The 17,845-nt window shown below is 45.2% G+C and overlaps 1 protein-coding gene across 2 annotated transcripts in view; it reads right to left on the bottom strand.

Moving 5' to 3' along the window:
- cacna1ab (calcium channel, voltage-dependent, P/Q type, alpha 1A subunit, b) overlaps window positions 1-17,845 on the bottom strand; it is a 174,714-nt gene that overhangs the window by 111,416 nt on the left and 45,453 nt on the right. For both annotated transcript variants that reach the window (XM_037093118.1, XM_037093126.1), the window contains exon 3: window positions 13,573-13,875. In XM_037093118.1, coding sequence (XP_036949013.1) covers window positions 13,573-13,875 — 303 coding nt within the window. The remainder of the gene's footprint in view (window positions 1-13,572; window positions 13,876-17,845) is intronic.

Genomic DNA, 17,845 nt, shown 5'->3' with positions numbered 1-17,845 from the left:
ATACAGCAGTGCATTGACATGGTATTCATAAAGAAGAAGCAGAAGAAGAAGAAGAAGAAGAAGAAGAAGAAGAAGAGCTAGATGTAGCAGAAGGTTTTTTTGCTCAACTGAACATCTTCTTGTTGATAATCATCCTTCAGATACAAGACAAACGATTCAGTCTCATCTTGTAGCATCCGGTCTACTTACATGCGTGCCCTTGAGCAAGATACTGAATCCCTGCCAGCTGTTCAATAACAAACTTTGGACCCTCCGAGCACCAAAACTAACTGATCACAGCCTGAAGTCATCTGAAAAAATCTGTCGTCGCTCCTGACGCCACAATATTTACTCCACCCACTGGTGACAAACAAAGTGAATTAAAAAGAGTTTCACCTGGAGAAAATGTGTCGACATCACACACCTGACATCTCTTCTGCCTTGTACTTTAATGTATATACTGTATATTCATGCACGTGTGTCACAGATCATCATGTGAGAAGAAAAGCAGACAAACAAACGTATTCCAACAATAACAAGCCAATGAAACAGGTAGATATCACCCACTTTTTAAAATCGTCGTTATCTGTCGCGTTAACAACAACAGAGCTGATTATTTGGATGTCTCTCTGGCGTGACTTTCAATTACTTCTTGACCCCGACGCTGATATGCATTGCTTTTGTTCTTAATCCTGGTTATGATTAGGGCTGCGACGCTAAGTCGATAACTGGATTGGTTCCAGCTTCTTAAATGTGAGGATTTGCTGCCTTTTCCTTTGTCATTTTTGACAGTAAATGAAGAGTCTTTGGGTTTTTTAGACCGCCGGCTGGACTAAAGAGGCACTTTGAAGACGTCGCTCTGGAGTAAAGGGGTCGAGAGATGAAGCTTCGTCAGGGCTGATGCAGATTATTAGAAATCACAGACACCGAAAAATTATATTTGTGTCAAAATTACAAACAACCACTGCATTTATTTGATACGTTTAATCACTTGTTTCTTCACGGATTCATATTATTTAGTGTTTATACGGTATTAATTGTGACGTGTTAGCATCGGTGTCAAGAAGACGCTGTTACTGGCAGGACATTAAGTGAGAGGATGTTGCATCAGAGCCAAAGCAGCACATTTTTTAAATGAGTTTATTTTAATCGGTTATCTGACAGAGAAATCACTGATACTGCAGACATCATCAACCTGATAACTGGCCGGGGACGGCTGTTAGAAAATGTCTTTTTTGGACATTTTTAAGACAATAAACGATAGATAGATAGATAGATAGATAGATAGATAGATAGATAGATAGATAGATAGATAGATAGATAGATAGATAGATAGATCACACTCCTATTTCACCAATTAGCCACAGCAAGGCATGTTGGGTAACGGAGAGAGTAGCCTACAGCAGCTGGGGACTGTGCTGCAACAACAAAACCAAGCTTTCAAATTAGCTTTTGAGATACACACTCACACAAACAAGAGAGGACACGCACACACCAGAGCAGCAATCACACCTACACACACAGTTACACACACACACACAGATTGTAGCGTCGACACACACACACACACACACACACATATATTCAGATGCCTGCACTTGGCCCTGTTTCTGGGGAGAGGCGCCCTCGGCTGCAGGGGGGGAGGAAACCAGCTCAGATCAAACACACACTGAGCCTGTCACTACTCTTTCATTCCTCTCCTCCACCTCCCCTCCCTCGCTTTCTCCATCATCTCTTTTCCTGCCTCTCTCTCTCTCTCTCTCTCTCTTTCTCTCCTCGATCGGCTCTGCACACTGCAGTCGACGGCAGGCGGAGTAAAATGGAAGAGAGAGGAGAGCTGAGAGGGGTGTGAGAGGAGGAAGAGCTGGAGAGGGAAAGAACGGATAAATGAGAGGAAGACGAGCAGCTGAGAGCGTCGATAGTCTCTTTTTTTTTTTTTCTTTTTGGGTAATATTCTCTCGCGCTACCTCGTCTCCTCGTGTCCTTACACAACCCCCTCGCATCACAAACACACCCCGCTCCAGCTCCTTATCTATCTCAAACCTCCAATAATGTTCTATTGCAGCTCAATTACAATAATTACGATCATTAAGGTGATCATTTTCCCCGACACCACCATTCATTACATCGGCAAAATAACTATTAGAAGGAGACGGGCGGAGGATGGAGGGGAGGACGGCCCCTCGTCTTCCTCCCTGCAACTTCATATTCACCCTCCCCAGTTCCTTATATCCTGTCGGCAGTGTAACTAAAAAAGGTTGCCGGTTCAAATCCAGACTGTTGCCTTGTAGTCACGTCAAAATGTGCACAAATTCTGAAGTTGATAATCAAGTCGAGCCTCTTCATCCATTGATCAGTCGCTTGGTGTGAAAGATTACCGGCCAGCATTTCATCATTTTTACATCAAAACCAACAGATATTCAAACTACAATAGCAAACCTGACATTCACAATCTGATGGAGTCTGATATATTAAAATCGATCCGCCATGATGGGAAAATATTTCTCTTTAAGCACATTTTGAACTGCAGGAGAGAGTTAGCTGGGTGTCAAGTCTCACATACAGATGCGTTGGGTTGGGGACGCACAACATCATCAGTAAGTTGTTTTCACGCTTAGTAAATGCAGATAAACCGGACACGCCAGATGGTTGTTACACAGAACCATCTGGGAAGGGAAAAGGGCAGCAACACTTGGCAGGTGATTGGACGAACCACCCGTCCATCACCGTCAAACTCTTACCAGACCCAGTCAAGAGAAGAGAAAAGCCTTCATTTCACTTCCAAAGACTGTGGTAGGCTTCAGAATCACACGATTGTTCATTATTAATTCCTGAACTGCTGATGGAAATCTACAGCAGTGAACACGTCGACAGAATGTGGAATTTTGTGCAAATAAACATTTCAGGACATCGTGTGCCATTCACTTCGTTTCACATTTCAACACCCTCGTTCTCTCCCAGTTTGCCTCGTCTCTCTCCACTGCAGACCGTCCGGGGTATAAATAAATCCAAAGGCCTTCCAGCAGGGAAGCTTTTTGCATGTTCCACCAAGATGCTAATGAGCAAGGCAGGAACAGAGTGTTGGTTCACCCAAACCTAAATAAATGGCCACCATTTCTGACTGCCTGACACAGATTTGAGGATAAATATGAGGATTTGAGGATGATTTGAGGATATATATATATATATATATATATATATATATATATATATATATATATATATATATATATATATATATATATAGAAAAAAAGAAAAATGAATAATGCATTCTGACTGAGACGGAGATGACTAAGACGTGTTCTGGACACCTGAGATGCAGACGAACGAGCCGGAGATGAGACGGTCTGCAAACATAGAAACACGCCCACATCCAGAAACACAACGCCGACGACTAACATCCATGTTCTGATGTGGCGGGTCGACGATGTGCAGGTGCACCGAGCAAACGCTGAATCCAGACATTAAGCGAGGGCTACCCTTCATCTGGAGATGGGTGAGTCCGAACTGTTAAGACACCTGGTCCATCTGTCCTGAGGAGAAACCATCAGGGTGGGCGAGACGGGGGTGTTTGTTTAGCGAGGCTCAGAGTGTGTGTGTGTGTGTGTGTGTGTTAAACCCCTCCCCCAGTTGGTATTTAGATATCAATCCTGCCTCAAAGGTTGGTTTATTCTGTGTGTGTGTGTGTGTGTGTGTGTGTGTGTGTTAAAGTGCATTTTTATGTGCATGCATGCTGTGAGCAGAAAAAAAATGTAAATGTTCTTTGTGGCTGAATGAATACAGTGTATGCATGTTTGTGTGTGTTTGTGTTTATGGACACCTGCAAGCCTTGTGTGTTTGTGTGTGTGTGTGTGTGCACATGCATGTGTGTGTCCGCATCAATCCGTCCCATTCTCCTTCTATTCTACCTCTCCGTCACTCTCCATCAATAGAATAAAAAAAGAGAGAGAGAAAACGCCGCCACTGTGCTTTTCAGCAGAACCATCTCGGCACCGACACACACACACACACACACACACACACACACACACACACACAAACACACACACACACACACAGCAACACACAGGCTGGCTAAAGGCCAATCAATAATTCACATAGTGCAGATTGAATGTAGATCAGTGACTCAACATGGGGGGGAAAACACTATGGCTCTCCACCTCCACCGCTCTCTAATTCTCCTCCTTCCTCCACTTTTCACCTCTTTATTTTTCTGCTCTCTCTCTCTGTCCTCAAACCTCCGTCTCTCTCTGTTTCCTTCATTTCTTCCTCAGCCTCCATCCATTTGTATTTACGTCCTCGTCCTCACCCATTTCCTCGTACACCTCATTATCTCGTTCTTCCTCATCAGTGCCGGGACTCTGCATCACTTCTCCTCTCTGGGTCGGGTTCTGGTAACCACCTCTATTCTTGGATCCAGTTTCAGGTTAAGGACCAATCATCTGCACCAGTTATTATTATCAACTTTCCCCAAGTTATATCAGCTGAGCATATATTCTCTGCGTAACGTTGGCCATAGTTAAAACGTGGCTGTTAAGATGTTTGTATTAATTTGCTGTTTGAAAACTGAACAGTACAACGTTCAACTGTGTGTCTCTGCCAGATCGTCCTCACCCAAAAAGAAAGGCGCGTATATCTCATCTATGCAAGCAATTTATAATCAGCAACGTTTACGTATTTATTTTAAGGTGCGAGGCGCAAAGGAGGACGTCAGGTTACGTTGCATCAAGCGTGTCTAAAGGAAGTCTGGATAGATGGATGTGCCAAACACAAGCAGGACTTTGCGTCACCAAACATCAAGTCTCGACTTATTCTATTAAAGTCCAACTAACGTATGAAACGTGTTGTCTTAAACAGCGATCTTTTCCTAAACCCGACCAAGTGCGACAAGATCGCATTAAACAAGGCTTAAACACTTGATTCCGACTTGAATCTTCTTTAATATATTTAGTCTGAATGTCCCCTCAGCTTCAGTGGTCACAACTGAAGGAATAATCTTGATTTAAAGAGGCAACATGTCGCTCTTTGTATCCCAGTTGTGTTTAGATTTATTTATAGAACTATTCTCAGAGTTTCCACCAAATCAGCTGCCATTTAACGTTAGATTTGGTCATCTTGTGTCGATCGATTTTATCAAAATTGCCAGTGGACTGTGATTCAGCACAGAAATCGACTGTTTCAGGCGCTGCAGAAAGGAGGTTAAGACATGAAGCGTGATTTGGTGTTTGCCAAGATTTCAACCCATTATTTTAATCATGTAAGTGGTTTTATTCCTACGTATTTTTACCTCTTCCTCTTTTTGCGCTTCATCACTTTCCTCGCTGTTTTCTCTACATGCCGTCTTCTTGTTCCTAAGTTTCTTTCCGCCTCTGTCTTTAACATCTCTCTAGTTTAAGTTCATCGCATCTTCACTTTTCTACACTTTACCTGCTTCTTCATCTGTGTTTCTGATTCCTACTCGTCTCTATTTCCTCCTTCTATCCGCGTCTCTACTTGTGTCTGTCTTCGTCCACTTTCTGTAACCTCTTTCTTGTCATCTTAATCTTTTATTTCACCTCCTTTTCACCCTTCCATTCCTCGCAGACTTTAACCTCCTTGCTCTCTCTCCATCTCATCCACAGAAACACTTCTTCCTCAACACTTATCTGCCGCGTTCGCATTTAAAATCTAAACTTTGTTCCCTCTAATTTCTCCCCTCTTACGACCTCTTCAAACACACACACACACACACACACACACACACACACACACTTTCATATAATATGCAACAGACATCACACACACAGAGTTGAGCAGAGGACAGCAGGGGCATCACATTTCACCACACTGAGATCCAGACGAACACACACACACACACACACACACACACACAGACTCACACTGAGGGAATTGACTGTGCGGATCGCATATCTGGAGGAGTGTTCTGTCAAAACAGCCATTATCATGGTGCTGGTCCGTCTGACGGGGTGTTGCATTCAAGAGGGAGGCAACGACGTTTCTGACACACTCATGTATGGATGGGTGTGTGTGTGTGTGTGTGTGTGTGTGTGTGTGTCCACAGTGTGTATCCTGTATGGATTTACATACTGAAGACTGAACAAATATATTGATCTTTTTGTCCCACATCCTAAAGTCAGATCAGGAGTTCGTCTTCGTGACTCGGAGGAACCAGTTTGACGCAGAGCTGAGCAACATGACCTTAAAATGATTTTTGATCTATATTATCGAACACTTTGTTCAGTTTTATTTATATTCTGTCATAGTGTTTCTTATCTGTGTTCATTTTTATGTACACACTCTGTTTATTTGCTCTGTGATCAGTCGGCTGTTTCTGTTTGTTATCAATATTTTTCCCCCCGTTTTTTTTTTTTTTGTGCTCTCGGCATCGTTGAGGGGCGTGCCTGATTTTTCCAGATTTAAATAAAAGATTGAATGAAAAAATTAATGAATATCGTGATAGATAATCTAAATCTCATTAGGGCCTGGCAATTAAAATCAAATATCACAATATTTACCAACACCGAGGACGTGATGTTCTCACACTTGTCTGTTTGGTCGGCGGGGTTACACAAAAACTACACAAGTGATTACCACGAAACTTGGATATAGAGGAGGACAGACCCTGAATTTATTCTGGTTGACAGATACGGGAATTTTTTCTCATTTTCTTTAACATAGTGGGACGTGATGTTATTTTGACATGTTTCTTAGTTTTCTGGGAATAATGTATGGATGATTCAGACACACGCTGGTGGTTGGTACACATCTATGAGTGAGCAGAAACATAGACTGGTGGACAGGCCGTGGTCTGAAGGCGGCTTCATTCTTCTGACTGATAAAGTCTTTGAAGGTTTCTCGTGTGTTGCAGTTGTTACTGTACTGCGGTGATGTCATGTTATGGCATCAGCAGTATCAAACGTGCCATTATGTCACCAGATTGTATCGCGGTAAATGAGACGCAGAGAGAAGCCGAGGGCGAGCGAGGGAGAGAGAGAGAGAGAGAGAGAGAGAGAGAGAGTGCACACTGGAGCGTGAACGTCCCACATGGTGCTTTTTCTGCCAACCACTGGGCTGCACTGACTGTGTGTGTGTGTGTGTGTGTGTGTGTGTGTGTGTGTGTGTGTGTGTGTGTGTGTGTGTGTGCTGGGATGCAGCCGAGCCCCCTGAGGTAAGTGATCCTGCTGAACAGGTGTTACAGTATCACCTGCCCCCACCCTCAAACACACACACACACACACAAACACACACACACAGCTATCAGTGCCTCTGTCAGCCATGACTGATCTGAACGGATCTGCTTGTTCCACGCCAGACTGATGAAGCCAAGCCACCAGCTGATCTGTCAGCGAGTGTGTGTGTGTGTGTGTGTGTGTGTGTGTGTGTGTGTGTATTTGCATGTGTGTGTGTGTGTGTGCATCACCATGCATCATTTATATGTTTGTTTACGCGTGGATTGGTGTCGACTCAAATGATTTCAACAGCCACATACATGTTTCTATGACTACCAGTGAATTTCTATGGATGTGTATCTGTGTGTGTGTGTGTGTGTGTGTGTGTGTGTGTGTGTGTGTGTGTGTGTGCGCTTCCTCATTTCTTATCCGATCGTCTGATTAGCTGGAACTCATCTCCATCATCCTTCCATAGTAACACAACAGAGTTTACTGTAAACCTCCCACACAAACACAAACACACACACACACACACACACACACACACACACACACACACACACACACACACACACACACACACACACAGTTTCCTCACACACCTCCAGATCAATAAAATCGACTTCAGCGCTGCAATCGTTCGTCTGTCTAACTGATAAATTAGTTGATTAAGAATGTGTAATTATAATAATTAATTCATCCTTTAAATTGCACTGTTACCGCGGCTTTCTAACAAACTAGATAACTTACGATAAAGAATCTTATTTCCTGCCTCGTCAGACGTCAGAATAAACCGTTTCTTTAGTTTCAGTTGTCTATGTTTGTCTGTGCTTATGATCAGGTTAGGTTTGGGCGCACAAACGTTTTGGTATGAGGTGAGCAAAAGATTATGTTTTGGTCGCCACAGTCACAGCTGAAGATTTCCCGACATCCCATCAAAAACATCTGTTTTTTTTTTGTAAACAATGGCTGGAAATTATCCCGATGTCTCCTCAAGAATATCCAGTGTTGTCACAGTCACAGATGCCAAAACGCAAACTTGAAATGTGGTCACTGCACGTTTGGACGCATCTCTAAACTATATATATGAACACTTTCACTGTTTAGGTGCAGTCCAATATCTTGATTTCCATCTATATCTGTATGCTTCTACTTGTTTTTTCTCTCTAAAATTGAAAATGGAATTGTCACGTTGTTGTAACCACGAGTTACTGAAACAAGGTGACATTCTTCCCTCTGATTGTCCCAGAGGGGGTGACGGAGGGGTGAGGGCTCTGTCTTTTAATCTCTTCTCGCTCTCTCTTTTGCTGCCAAATAGCGTCTACCTCTCTCCGCTTGTCTTTTCCCTCACATGATAGCCGGCAGCGTGGCCAGAACCCAGCTGGGAAAGTGTGAAACCCACACAGACAACGAACGCCACCGACAGATGGTCAAAGAGAGCGAGAGAGTCAGAACAAGAGGCGTGCAGCATATATACTGATACTCCCGCCTTCTTCAGTACTATGCTGCTTTGAGGAAAGAGACGGAGGAACATGTATTTTCTGGTGTCAAAGCAGATTTCACGTCGTAGCCAAACTCTGAACTATATTTAAGAGTTGCCGTTACGTTGCTGCGAGGCAAATCGCTTTTCAAAGAGCCAGAAAAAAAGCCAATTTGTTTTAGTTTATGGCAACAATATTGCTAGAATAAATGTCAGTGAAGTACGTTTGTGCAAAACGTTACGCTGCAGTTGTGCTTAAGTCAGGTTTAGGCATGAAAACCACTTGGTGAGGGTTTCGGAAAACATCATGGTCGCTACGATCGCGAACGGAGATGCATCGACTTCCAATAGCTGTTTTCTGGTCGCCACAACAGCTGGAAATGTCAGCAGGCGTCCTTAAAAATATCCAGTGGTGTGACTCGAACTGCGGTTGGCTGTTTGGAAGCCTTGTTGGTTATTAAAGTCAGCTAATAAGCATATAAAGTCAACATGGTATGCCAGGTTTGGTATGAATGTCAACCTTGGACGTAAACGTTAACAGCTAACAACACGTAATATTCAACTGCAATATTTATGAATATGAAATATAGTTTTTTGTCCGTTGCTGTGATGCAGTCAGCCTATGAACCCTACATGAACCATACCGGGAAGTTTGTCAACGTCCGTCACGCTGTTTTTTTTCTTTTAACGTCTCACCTATCTGCATTTTGGACGACACTGCCGCTACTGCGTCCAAATCGAATCAAACTGAGAGCGACAGAAGAGGTAAAGACAAAGCTGAGAGAGGAAGAGATACATGCGGCGAGAGAAGATGGAGGACAGAACATTTAAAGCAGAGTTGCAAGGGGAAGAAGTGCAGCGGAGAAGAGGAGATGAAAGGAGCGTGGAGAGAGCGAGAGAGAGAGGGAGGGAACGGGGAAGTGCAGGCGGAGGGAGGGAGGTATAATGAAGTCCTCTGGGTCTCTGGTGGAAGAAGCCACAGCGCCTGCCAAGCCAACACAGCCTGACTCTGTACAGATGGCGGCATGCTGGGATATCAGCTCAGCTCGCTTTCAAATCAGGAAGTGGATGGTCTTTAAATTTGAAAACGATTTGGAATAAACTCTCCTCATATTAAAGTCAAAAAACAGTTTGGAGTCTGTTTTATGGTGACGAGGTTGTTGAGGCTGCTTCCGTATCGACAAAGTTTGGACGGGAGATTAAAATGAAGCCGTTTGTCTCTTGATTTTGGTCAAACAGGTGAAGATGATCGTTCACATTATACGCACGCGAGTCGACTTTCGTGCTCGGAGGTGAAATGGATGGTGGCGGTTCAGAGCCAAAGACCACCGTTCAGGACAGTGTTTCAACATATCTCAGTGAGAAACCAACAACAACATCCGGATGTTTTCCAGTCGAGTTTGTGGCAACAGAAACCAGGTACCAGTGTAAAGCACGATCCATTTTTTAAGCCTAAACCTGATCAGATCTTAAGTGCAGATTTGTCTTGACATGAAGTTGAAAACTGGACCTAAAGAAACGTGGAACGGGTCATGATCAAATAATTCATGCAACTACGGTTTTGTCTGAAAGAAATATATATTCCATTCTCTTTTCCTTCAGTTTTTCCAGCGCCTGAAAGTGTCAACCCGTTGTAATCACCAAGGCTCTGACAAATCCTGTGTCCCGGTCATTATAAGCTACATGCTACATGCTACATGCTACGTTACAAACAATCAGCAGAAACATGCTACAGCCCTCAGAAAGTTCTGCGTAGGACTGACATTTCACTTCCTGGGTTGAAAAAGTTGCCAGTAAACATCATAAAACTTCTGTGACTGCACAAACACGAGGATTTACATAATGTCATCTCGTTGTTTAATCCTCTCCTTTGTGACAGACTTAATTTAAATCTAATCCAGAATCAATCAACTCCCAGATGAGACACACACATGCGACACACAATCATCGCCTCACGAGATCACCTCTAAACATCAGTGACGTACGTTTCTCTAAACCTTGAATCGTGATTGTGAGGTAGAAAAACAAAAAGCCATTTCCATCAACGTGCTGCGAAAGAGAAGACGAGCGGAGCTATTTCTGTGAGCTGGTGGAATTCCTAAAATGTTTCTATTTCTGCAGAAAACAGTTTTGGCAGAAAGATGAAGAACCTTTATGAAGAAACTCTGGCAAAGAAAACACAGCAGCTCTCCCTGCAGCACACACAGCCTCACTTTCAGACATGGACTGCTCTCAGAAAGTGTTTCTGTTGGTGGAAGTCCATCAGCTGATGTTCGGGTAACTTGTAGTCCAGAAAGAAACGTCTGAATTCTGCTTGTTTGTCTACTTAAACGTTACGTGGACCGGAAAAACACGAGCTCTGTATTTTTAGTCGTACTGTAGATAAAACCTGTACCATGCTGAAGTGTTTTGATAACTGGGGTTCAGTTTCTCAAATGTGAATATCTTTTGAATTTCCTTCCTTTTCTGTGCCAGTTAACTGAATATCTTTGGGTCTCAGACAAAACAAGACATATGAGGACGTCACCGAACAACAAACCGATGATCGTAAATTGCTGCTTTCACCACAAATGACACAATGCTCACGTATCATCCGACGTTACCTGACTCAGCATCTAACGAACAGATCAGCTTCCGTTCTTCTTTTTAACTTGTCAGTATTCTGCAGCTGTTCTTATCCATATTTTATCATTTTTTCATTCTTGTGACTGTGCAGCGCTCCCAAGTCGAAATCTGTGTAGAAAATCTAATTCACAATTAAAGTGTGGCTGCACTCACCGATCGTCCTGAGCTGAATGAGAAGTGCACATTGTAAGATCAACTTTAAAAGACCCGCAAAGGAAGAAACCTCACCTCCTCTCGCGCTCTGATGACCAAACAGCAGGTCAGGAAATTTATTCTCTGGACCGTAAACATGCCGAGCCACAAAAAACACGAGATTTTCTTCCACTGTGATTGATAGAAATTGGTGCAAAACGGCAGAACATGAGCTCAAAGCTGAACTGAGCACCGTCCCTGTTTATCAGACCTGTAGGGGCGTTTGCTGAGGAATTAAACACCATTAAAGCACAAAATCAACTAAACCACAGATAATTTAAGACAAGTCTGTCATTATTAAACAATTCTGAAGCCCTGTCTTGTGGAGGCAGACCCAGAGAAGACCTTTATATGACCTGAGTCAACATGGTGCTTATTTCATGGCCGTTACCGAAGGGTTTTGTTCAAATTAGCAGAAACTACTTGACCACATAACAACCATAAACCTGGACATCCAGCTCAGAGTCGCTGTCACACGTTACCGTCTATTTGCATCTCATTTTCTGGATTGATCGATTAGTTATTTTGTCTATAAAATGTCCAAAAAGAAATGTTGATCAGGGTTTTCTCAAAACCCAAGACAACATCCTCAAATATGTTGTTTCATTCAACTCATTATTTGTGTAACTTCAGTTATGAAGGTTACATAGAACTCACAGGTGACTTTTGGTTTCACAGCAGTGTTTGTTCAACCCTTTAAACTCCCTCACCTGACTTCCTACTTTGCTGCTGTAATGATGACTGCAGCCACTAGAGGTCGCCGGCTATCAAGAAACGTAGATACACGTTGTAATTAGCTGCTTTCATGTCACTGTTTTTCTGATGAGGACGGAAAGTTAAAGTTAAGTAAGTCAACGGATTGATTGAGTATCAAAATAGCTGTTGACTGTAGAATCGCAGCAGCTCTAAACGTCAGTGAGACAGACCTTTCACATCATTTTTCTGATATTTAGGGAAAAAAATAATCAATTTATTAGGAATATTGTCATCTGTGTGTGCTTTACTTGACGGGGTTCAGTTAAAGACAGAGGGGGCCACTAGGTGCCATAGCTGAGATCTGATCTGGGGCCCTCGATGGAGTTGATCCGGCCATGTGTCGAGATCTTTGCTGCTAAAAACACCTTATTGTGACATCAAATCATCGACATACAGACGGTTATCTACTTAAATCTAAAAAGTATATCATCTGGGGCATCAGCTCCCTTATGTTCACTGAATAAAAGGCAAAAAAGTAGTGAAAACTACATCACACAGCGTCAAAAAACACAGTTTCTCAACTCTAAATCGAGCAGAAAGCAGCCCGAGGCCGGACCGGATAATCGTGTTCCAGGTTCTAGCAGCAGTGGCCCGACCCGTCCTGACAATTACAGCTTTTTCCACCGCTTTCCTGCAGGACGAGCCACAGGCCGCCCATATATGGTCAGTAGTAATTAGAGCGGGAGAGAGTCATTTCCTCTCCCCTCTGGTTGCATGGTGCTTAAGCCTTCATAATGCTGACATCAGCACTCAGCTCTGACTACAACTACAGACCCAACACACACACACACACACACACACTCAGGTCACTAACAGGTTCGCGCTAAACGTTGTATTCAAGATGCATCTTAATCACCAGCAGCATCAACAGGGTTGTGACTGCCGGTGTCATGACAACCGCATCACCGTCAACCTCGTCCTGCATCCCATCGACGGGCAGCTCCACCATCAGATGAGCCCCGGGAGGCCGGCGGGGTCCGACACAACAACCAGCAGCAGCAGCAGCAGCAGTGAGAGTGGAGTGGAAATCAACCCTGTCATGTATCCATCAACAGCACGCACACACACACACACACACACTCTGAACACACACACCTTTAAAAACACACATCATGTAACATCTCAAAACACTGAAAAAAAACAACAACAAAATAGTAATAATTAATTCATCAGACACCACAAACACAACTTTCATGCTGCAGGTTTTGGCAAATTCAACACCAAACCACTCCAGTCCACACCACAGCAGGCCACACCTCACCAACAGCTCCAACACACACACACACACACACACACACACACACACACACACACACACACACACACACAGTACCTTGGCAGTGTGCTGGGCAGCGCTTATGAAAGGATATGGCCATTCGGTGATCTTTTTGGCGTACTTCCTCACCAGGTTGTCTTCGCTGAAGAGGAAGAGGGAGCGGTTGACCGTTAGGCAGCTCTGCCGGACGGGTATGGGGTTGTACAGGGCCATGGTCCGGGCTCTCTGGGCCATCGACTGCTTGTACATCCGCTGCGCTCCGGGGGGCCCCCCTTGCCTGCTGCCGCCACGGCCGGGCCCCCCTTGTCCGCCGGCACCCCCGCCACCACCGCCACCACCACCTCCTCCTCCTCCTCCTCCATACCTGTTGGGTAGCTCGTCTCCAAAACGCGCCATTCTGCAGACACCAAACGCCAGAGGTTAGGAAGGAGCCGCGGGGGAACCTCAGAGTGACACCTCCACATGCCACCACCCCATCAGCCTCGGCTCCAAACACACATGCAGGATGGACCTCTCTCTCTCTCTCTCTCTCTCTCTCTCTCTCTGTCTGTCTGTCTCTTGTCTCCTTCTCCCACTTGTCTTATCTGTGTCTCCTTCCCAGATCTTCAGCGCTGAGAAGATACCTCCATTTGTGTGTGGAGAGGGAGGGAGGGAGGGAGGGAGGAGGAGGAGGAGGAGAGGAGAGGAGAGGGGAGGGGAGGGGAGAGGGAAAGCGCACGGTGTCTCTGATCGTGTGTTTGGAATATGAATGGGGGGGAAAAAACCAGAGCGATGATGTGTTTATGTAATTTCTTCTCAGATCAGTTCAAGATTAAAAAAAAGAAGAAGAAGATGATTTAAAAAAAAACAAACAAAAAACGATCAGGTGAAGAAGCTGTGAGATGTGAGATGTTGTCAGAGCGTCGAGGAGCGAGCAGCCGTCCTGGTTTTATTATGAGGGGGTGAAAACATAAACCTCTCTCCAAAGAGCGAGCGGCTTCTTGCATTCAGAAAAAGGCGAACAGATCGATAACTACGTGCCATAAGGATGCATAGCTGAGGCGCTTAAACACATATTGCAATCATCTCCTCTACAGAAGCGTTCACTACCTCCTCAATGGAGACTGCGTCTTTTTTTTTCTCTCCCTCTCTCTCAGCAGCCTAGTGCATCCTGACAGGATCTGCAGTTTTTTCTCTCTCTCCCTCCACAGATCTCCTTCTTTCTTTTCCTCCTTCTGAAGGATAAAAATAGAAATAGAGTAAGAGTAAGACAATCTGTTAATAATTCATTTTATTCTCGTGCCGTGTATCCGCAGTGTTTTGCGCGTTGGCACCGTTCTCTCAGCGCCGCTCCGGGTTACACGCAAACGCCAGCCGAGGGGGGCTTCCCCAAAATCCGAGCTCCCGGTGACATTTGTTGATATTTGGGTGATGGACGGTGCGGCATCCCCCCCTTCCTTCCTCCCTCCCTCCCTCCTCCTCCTCCACCACCACCTCCTCCTCCCCCCACCACCTCCTCCTCCTCCTCCTCCTCCTCCTCCTCCTCACCAAGGCGTCGGTCACTGATTTTGGGCGTGATTGCGCGCACTTGGAGACGAAAATACACCCGTCCTCAATCTACCAATTTTCTTTTTTTCTCTCTCTCTCTCCCTGATCAATCTTCCTCCCCTCTCTCTCTCTCCGAACGCACACACGCAAAATAATAATAAAAAAAAAATGAGTTGATGAAGTTAAAAGAAAAAAATTAAATGTCCACAACAATCATCTATAATCCAAGGTCTGGAGAACGTGAATCCCGGACGAGTAGGATCCGGAGGAGCAGAAAAAGACCGCTGGGGGAGGCAGCATCATCACCATCATCAGCGACTCTGGTTCGGAACAGACGACGGCGGCGGTGCGGGTGTGTTGTAGCAGCGGCTCGCAGCTTCTCCTCCGCCACCGGGCAGAAACCGTGCACCATCCCCGCCCAGCAGCATCGCCCCCGAGGCTCCCCGAACCAAGAGAGAGGCGGCCAGCCCCGCAGAGCTACAGCAAGTCCAGCGTCTCCTCTCTTCTCTCTCTCTCCTCTCTCTCTCTCTCTCTCTCTCTCTCTCTCTCTCTCTCTCTATCCCTCCCTCCCTCGCTCTGTGTTTTTTCTTTTTCTTTTCCTCCCTCGACCCCTCAGGGGGGGAACGTGAACCAGTCGCTCCAGTAAGGCTGTATATGTATGTATGTATGTATATATTCCCCGCTGGAGATCAGCCTTGGAAACGAAAGGGAGAAAAAAAAAAACAGGAAACCCGACGAGCGGAGCGCCTCTCGGGCTTCTCCCTGTGTTCAGTCAGCCGTCGGGGTTGAGCGTCTGATCCGTCTAACGGGAACCGAGCGCCGCGCGCAGGATCCGTGCGGCCAAACCCTGGCAGCGCACGACGCACGGCGCCTCCCCGGAGCCTCCCCCACTCCAACCCACTCCCCACAGCGCACGACGGAGATGCATGGGCGTCAGTTGGGTATGTGAAGGTGCGGCAGCTCACCTTTACACCCCACTGACTCTGTGTGTGTGACCTGACACTCGTGTTCAGAGAATAAACATCTGAACTCCTGTGATAGATGATGAGTGCTTCCTGATCTTTTACTTTAGCGCTCCGAGACGCCGTCCATGAGCTCTCCACAGCGCTCACGGCTCGCCAAGTGTCCAAAGCACCAGTTTTCAGTCCAAATCACCCCAATTCACTGTTTACTCAAACCCCAGCAGGCCCAGGAGCACAAGGCCCCGAGCAGGTGACCAGGGTGGAGAGGAGACAAGTGGATGTGGGGTGATAGTGTGTGTGTGTGTGTGTGTGTGTGTGTGTGTGACTTCAGGAGACCCTCACAGCAAAGTGAGAGTCAGTTCAATCTGACAGTTATTTAATCCTGAACCCCGCAAAACCTGCTCAGATGGGATTCCTAGTGAGAGCATATGCAAATGAAAATCTGGCTATGACCAAGCTTTTTTATTTATTTATCTATTTATTTTTTGGTTTATCAGCTGATGAATATATGAGGAGGGAAAAAATAGGTGATGCCAGTAAAACTAAGTTGGAGCAACATGTCGGCTGTGCAGCCAGCAGGAGAGCTGGGAGAGTTTGTTTTTTGAGGACGTGGAGTTATTTTGAGGACGATTTTTGAAAAAAAGAGAGAGAGAGAGGTTTTATCTCCCTTCATTCCTCCCTCCCTCCCTCCCTCCCTTCTCCTCCGGAGCCGTCTGTCATTCTGGCTCCGGCATCTGAGTCGTCTTTGATGCAATTCAGCAAGCTGTTTGCTTGGGCTCAACCGACCGAGCTGTCACCTCTCCAGAACAGGAGAAAATGAAGGTGGTGGTGGTGGAGTCCATAAAAAAAACAAAACCAAAAAAAAAACAGAGAGGCCAGAGAATCCCTTTCAAACGGACTCCTTTGAGATATTTTTATATGTTGTTACATGATGAGAATAAGATAAATTGAGTTACGGGATATTTAACTGTGGTCACTTCAGCTCTTTGTCGCTGTCCCTGGTCCTGAAACAGCTCCTGACACGTTTCCAAGGCCTTCCGGTTCTGTCCAGAGTGCTGAAACCAGACTAGAAGGCTCTGTGCGAGCCACCTGCACGCCTTTTGGAAGAAGACCACCTTCATTGTGCATCAGGGTGGGCGAGCGACTGTACCTCCGGCCATCTGTTAAAACACCGAGAAAGTGTTTGTCCTCGCCGCTTGTCTCCGCCGCCACACACACGCTGGCAGAGGTCTGATTCTGTTCTACAAAAAATCAGTCGGTGGAAGATTCAAAGCGGGCCATATGGTGGAACGGATCTGAAGGCAAACTGTGTTAGACTGTGCAGAAGTCAGCAAAGTCTCAGAAAACTTCATGAAAGGGGATAACCTGGTGCTGCGCAGTGGAACACAAGTGTTGAACGCTCCCCCTGTCGTCAGATTTAAAGCTAAAATGAGCACCGACATGTAGACGAGGGGGTTTTCAACATGCAGTACAATGTTTTCCATTGGCACAGAAAGAGTTGTGTAACAGTAGCATGAATGGAAAGCAACACTTTCATGCATTCGTCACAGAGAAAAAGATCCACTTGGTCAAGAAGAGTAGCCGTGCATCAAATGCCAGCATTTAGTGGAAGTGGAAACATGTTTTGCTGTGCACAAAATGAAAAAAAAAATGAAGGAAATTTAAGTTTCACCATCGACAAAACATTTCTGGAGCTTCACAGCAAAGAACAGACGGGCAGTATTCTCCTGAACCAAATGATCCAAGTCTCCTAAAGCCCCGAGATCTCCGAGAACATTACTGACACCCACTTCAGATGTGGGTGCACACTTTCTGCAAGATTGTGACTTTAAAAAAAAAAAAAAGGGTTTAAATAACATCTTTGCAAATCATTTGGGG

The sequence above is a fragment of the Acanthopagrus latus genome, chromosome 1 (assembly GCF_904848185.1).
Source record: "Acanthopagrus latus isolate v.2019 chromosome 1, fAcaLat1.1, whole genome shotgun sequence".
NCBI classification, from domain to species: domain Eukaryota; kingdom Metazoa; phylum Chordata; class Actinopteri; order Spariformes; family Sparidae; genus Acanthopagrus; species Acanthopagrus latus.
Note: the sequence above shows the minus strand (reverse complement) of the source record. Positions and strands in the feature narration are given on the sequence as shown.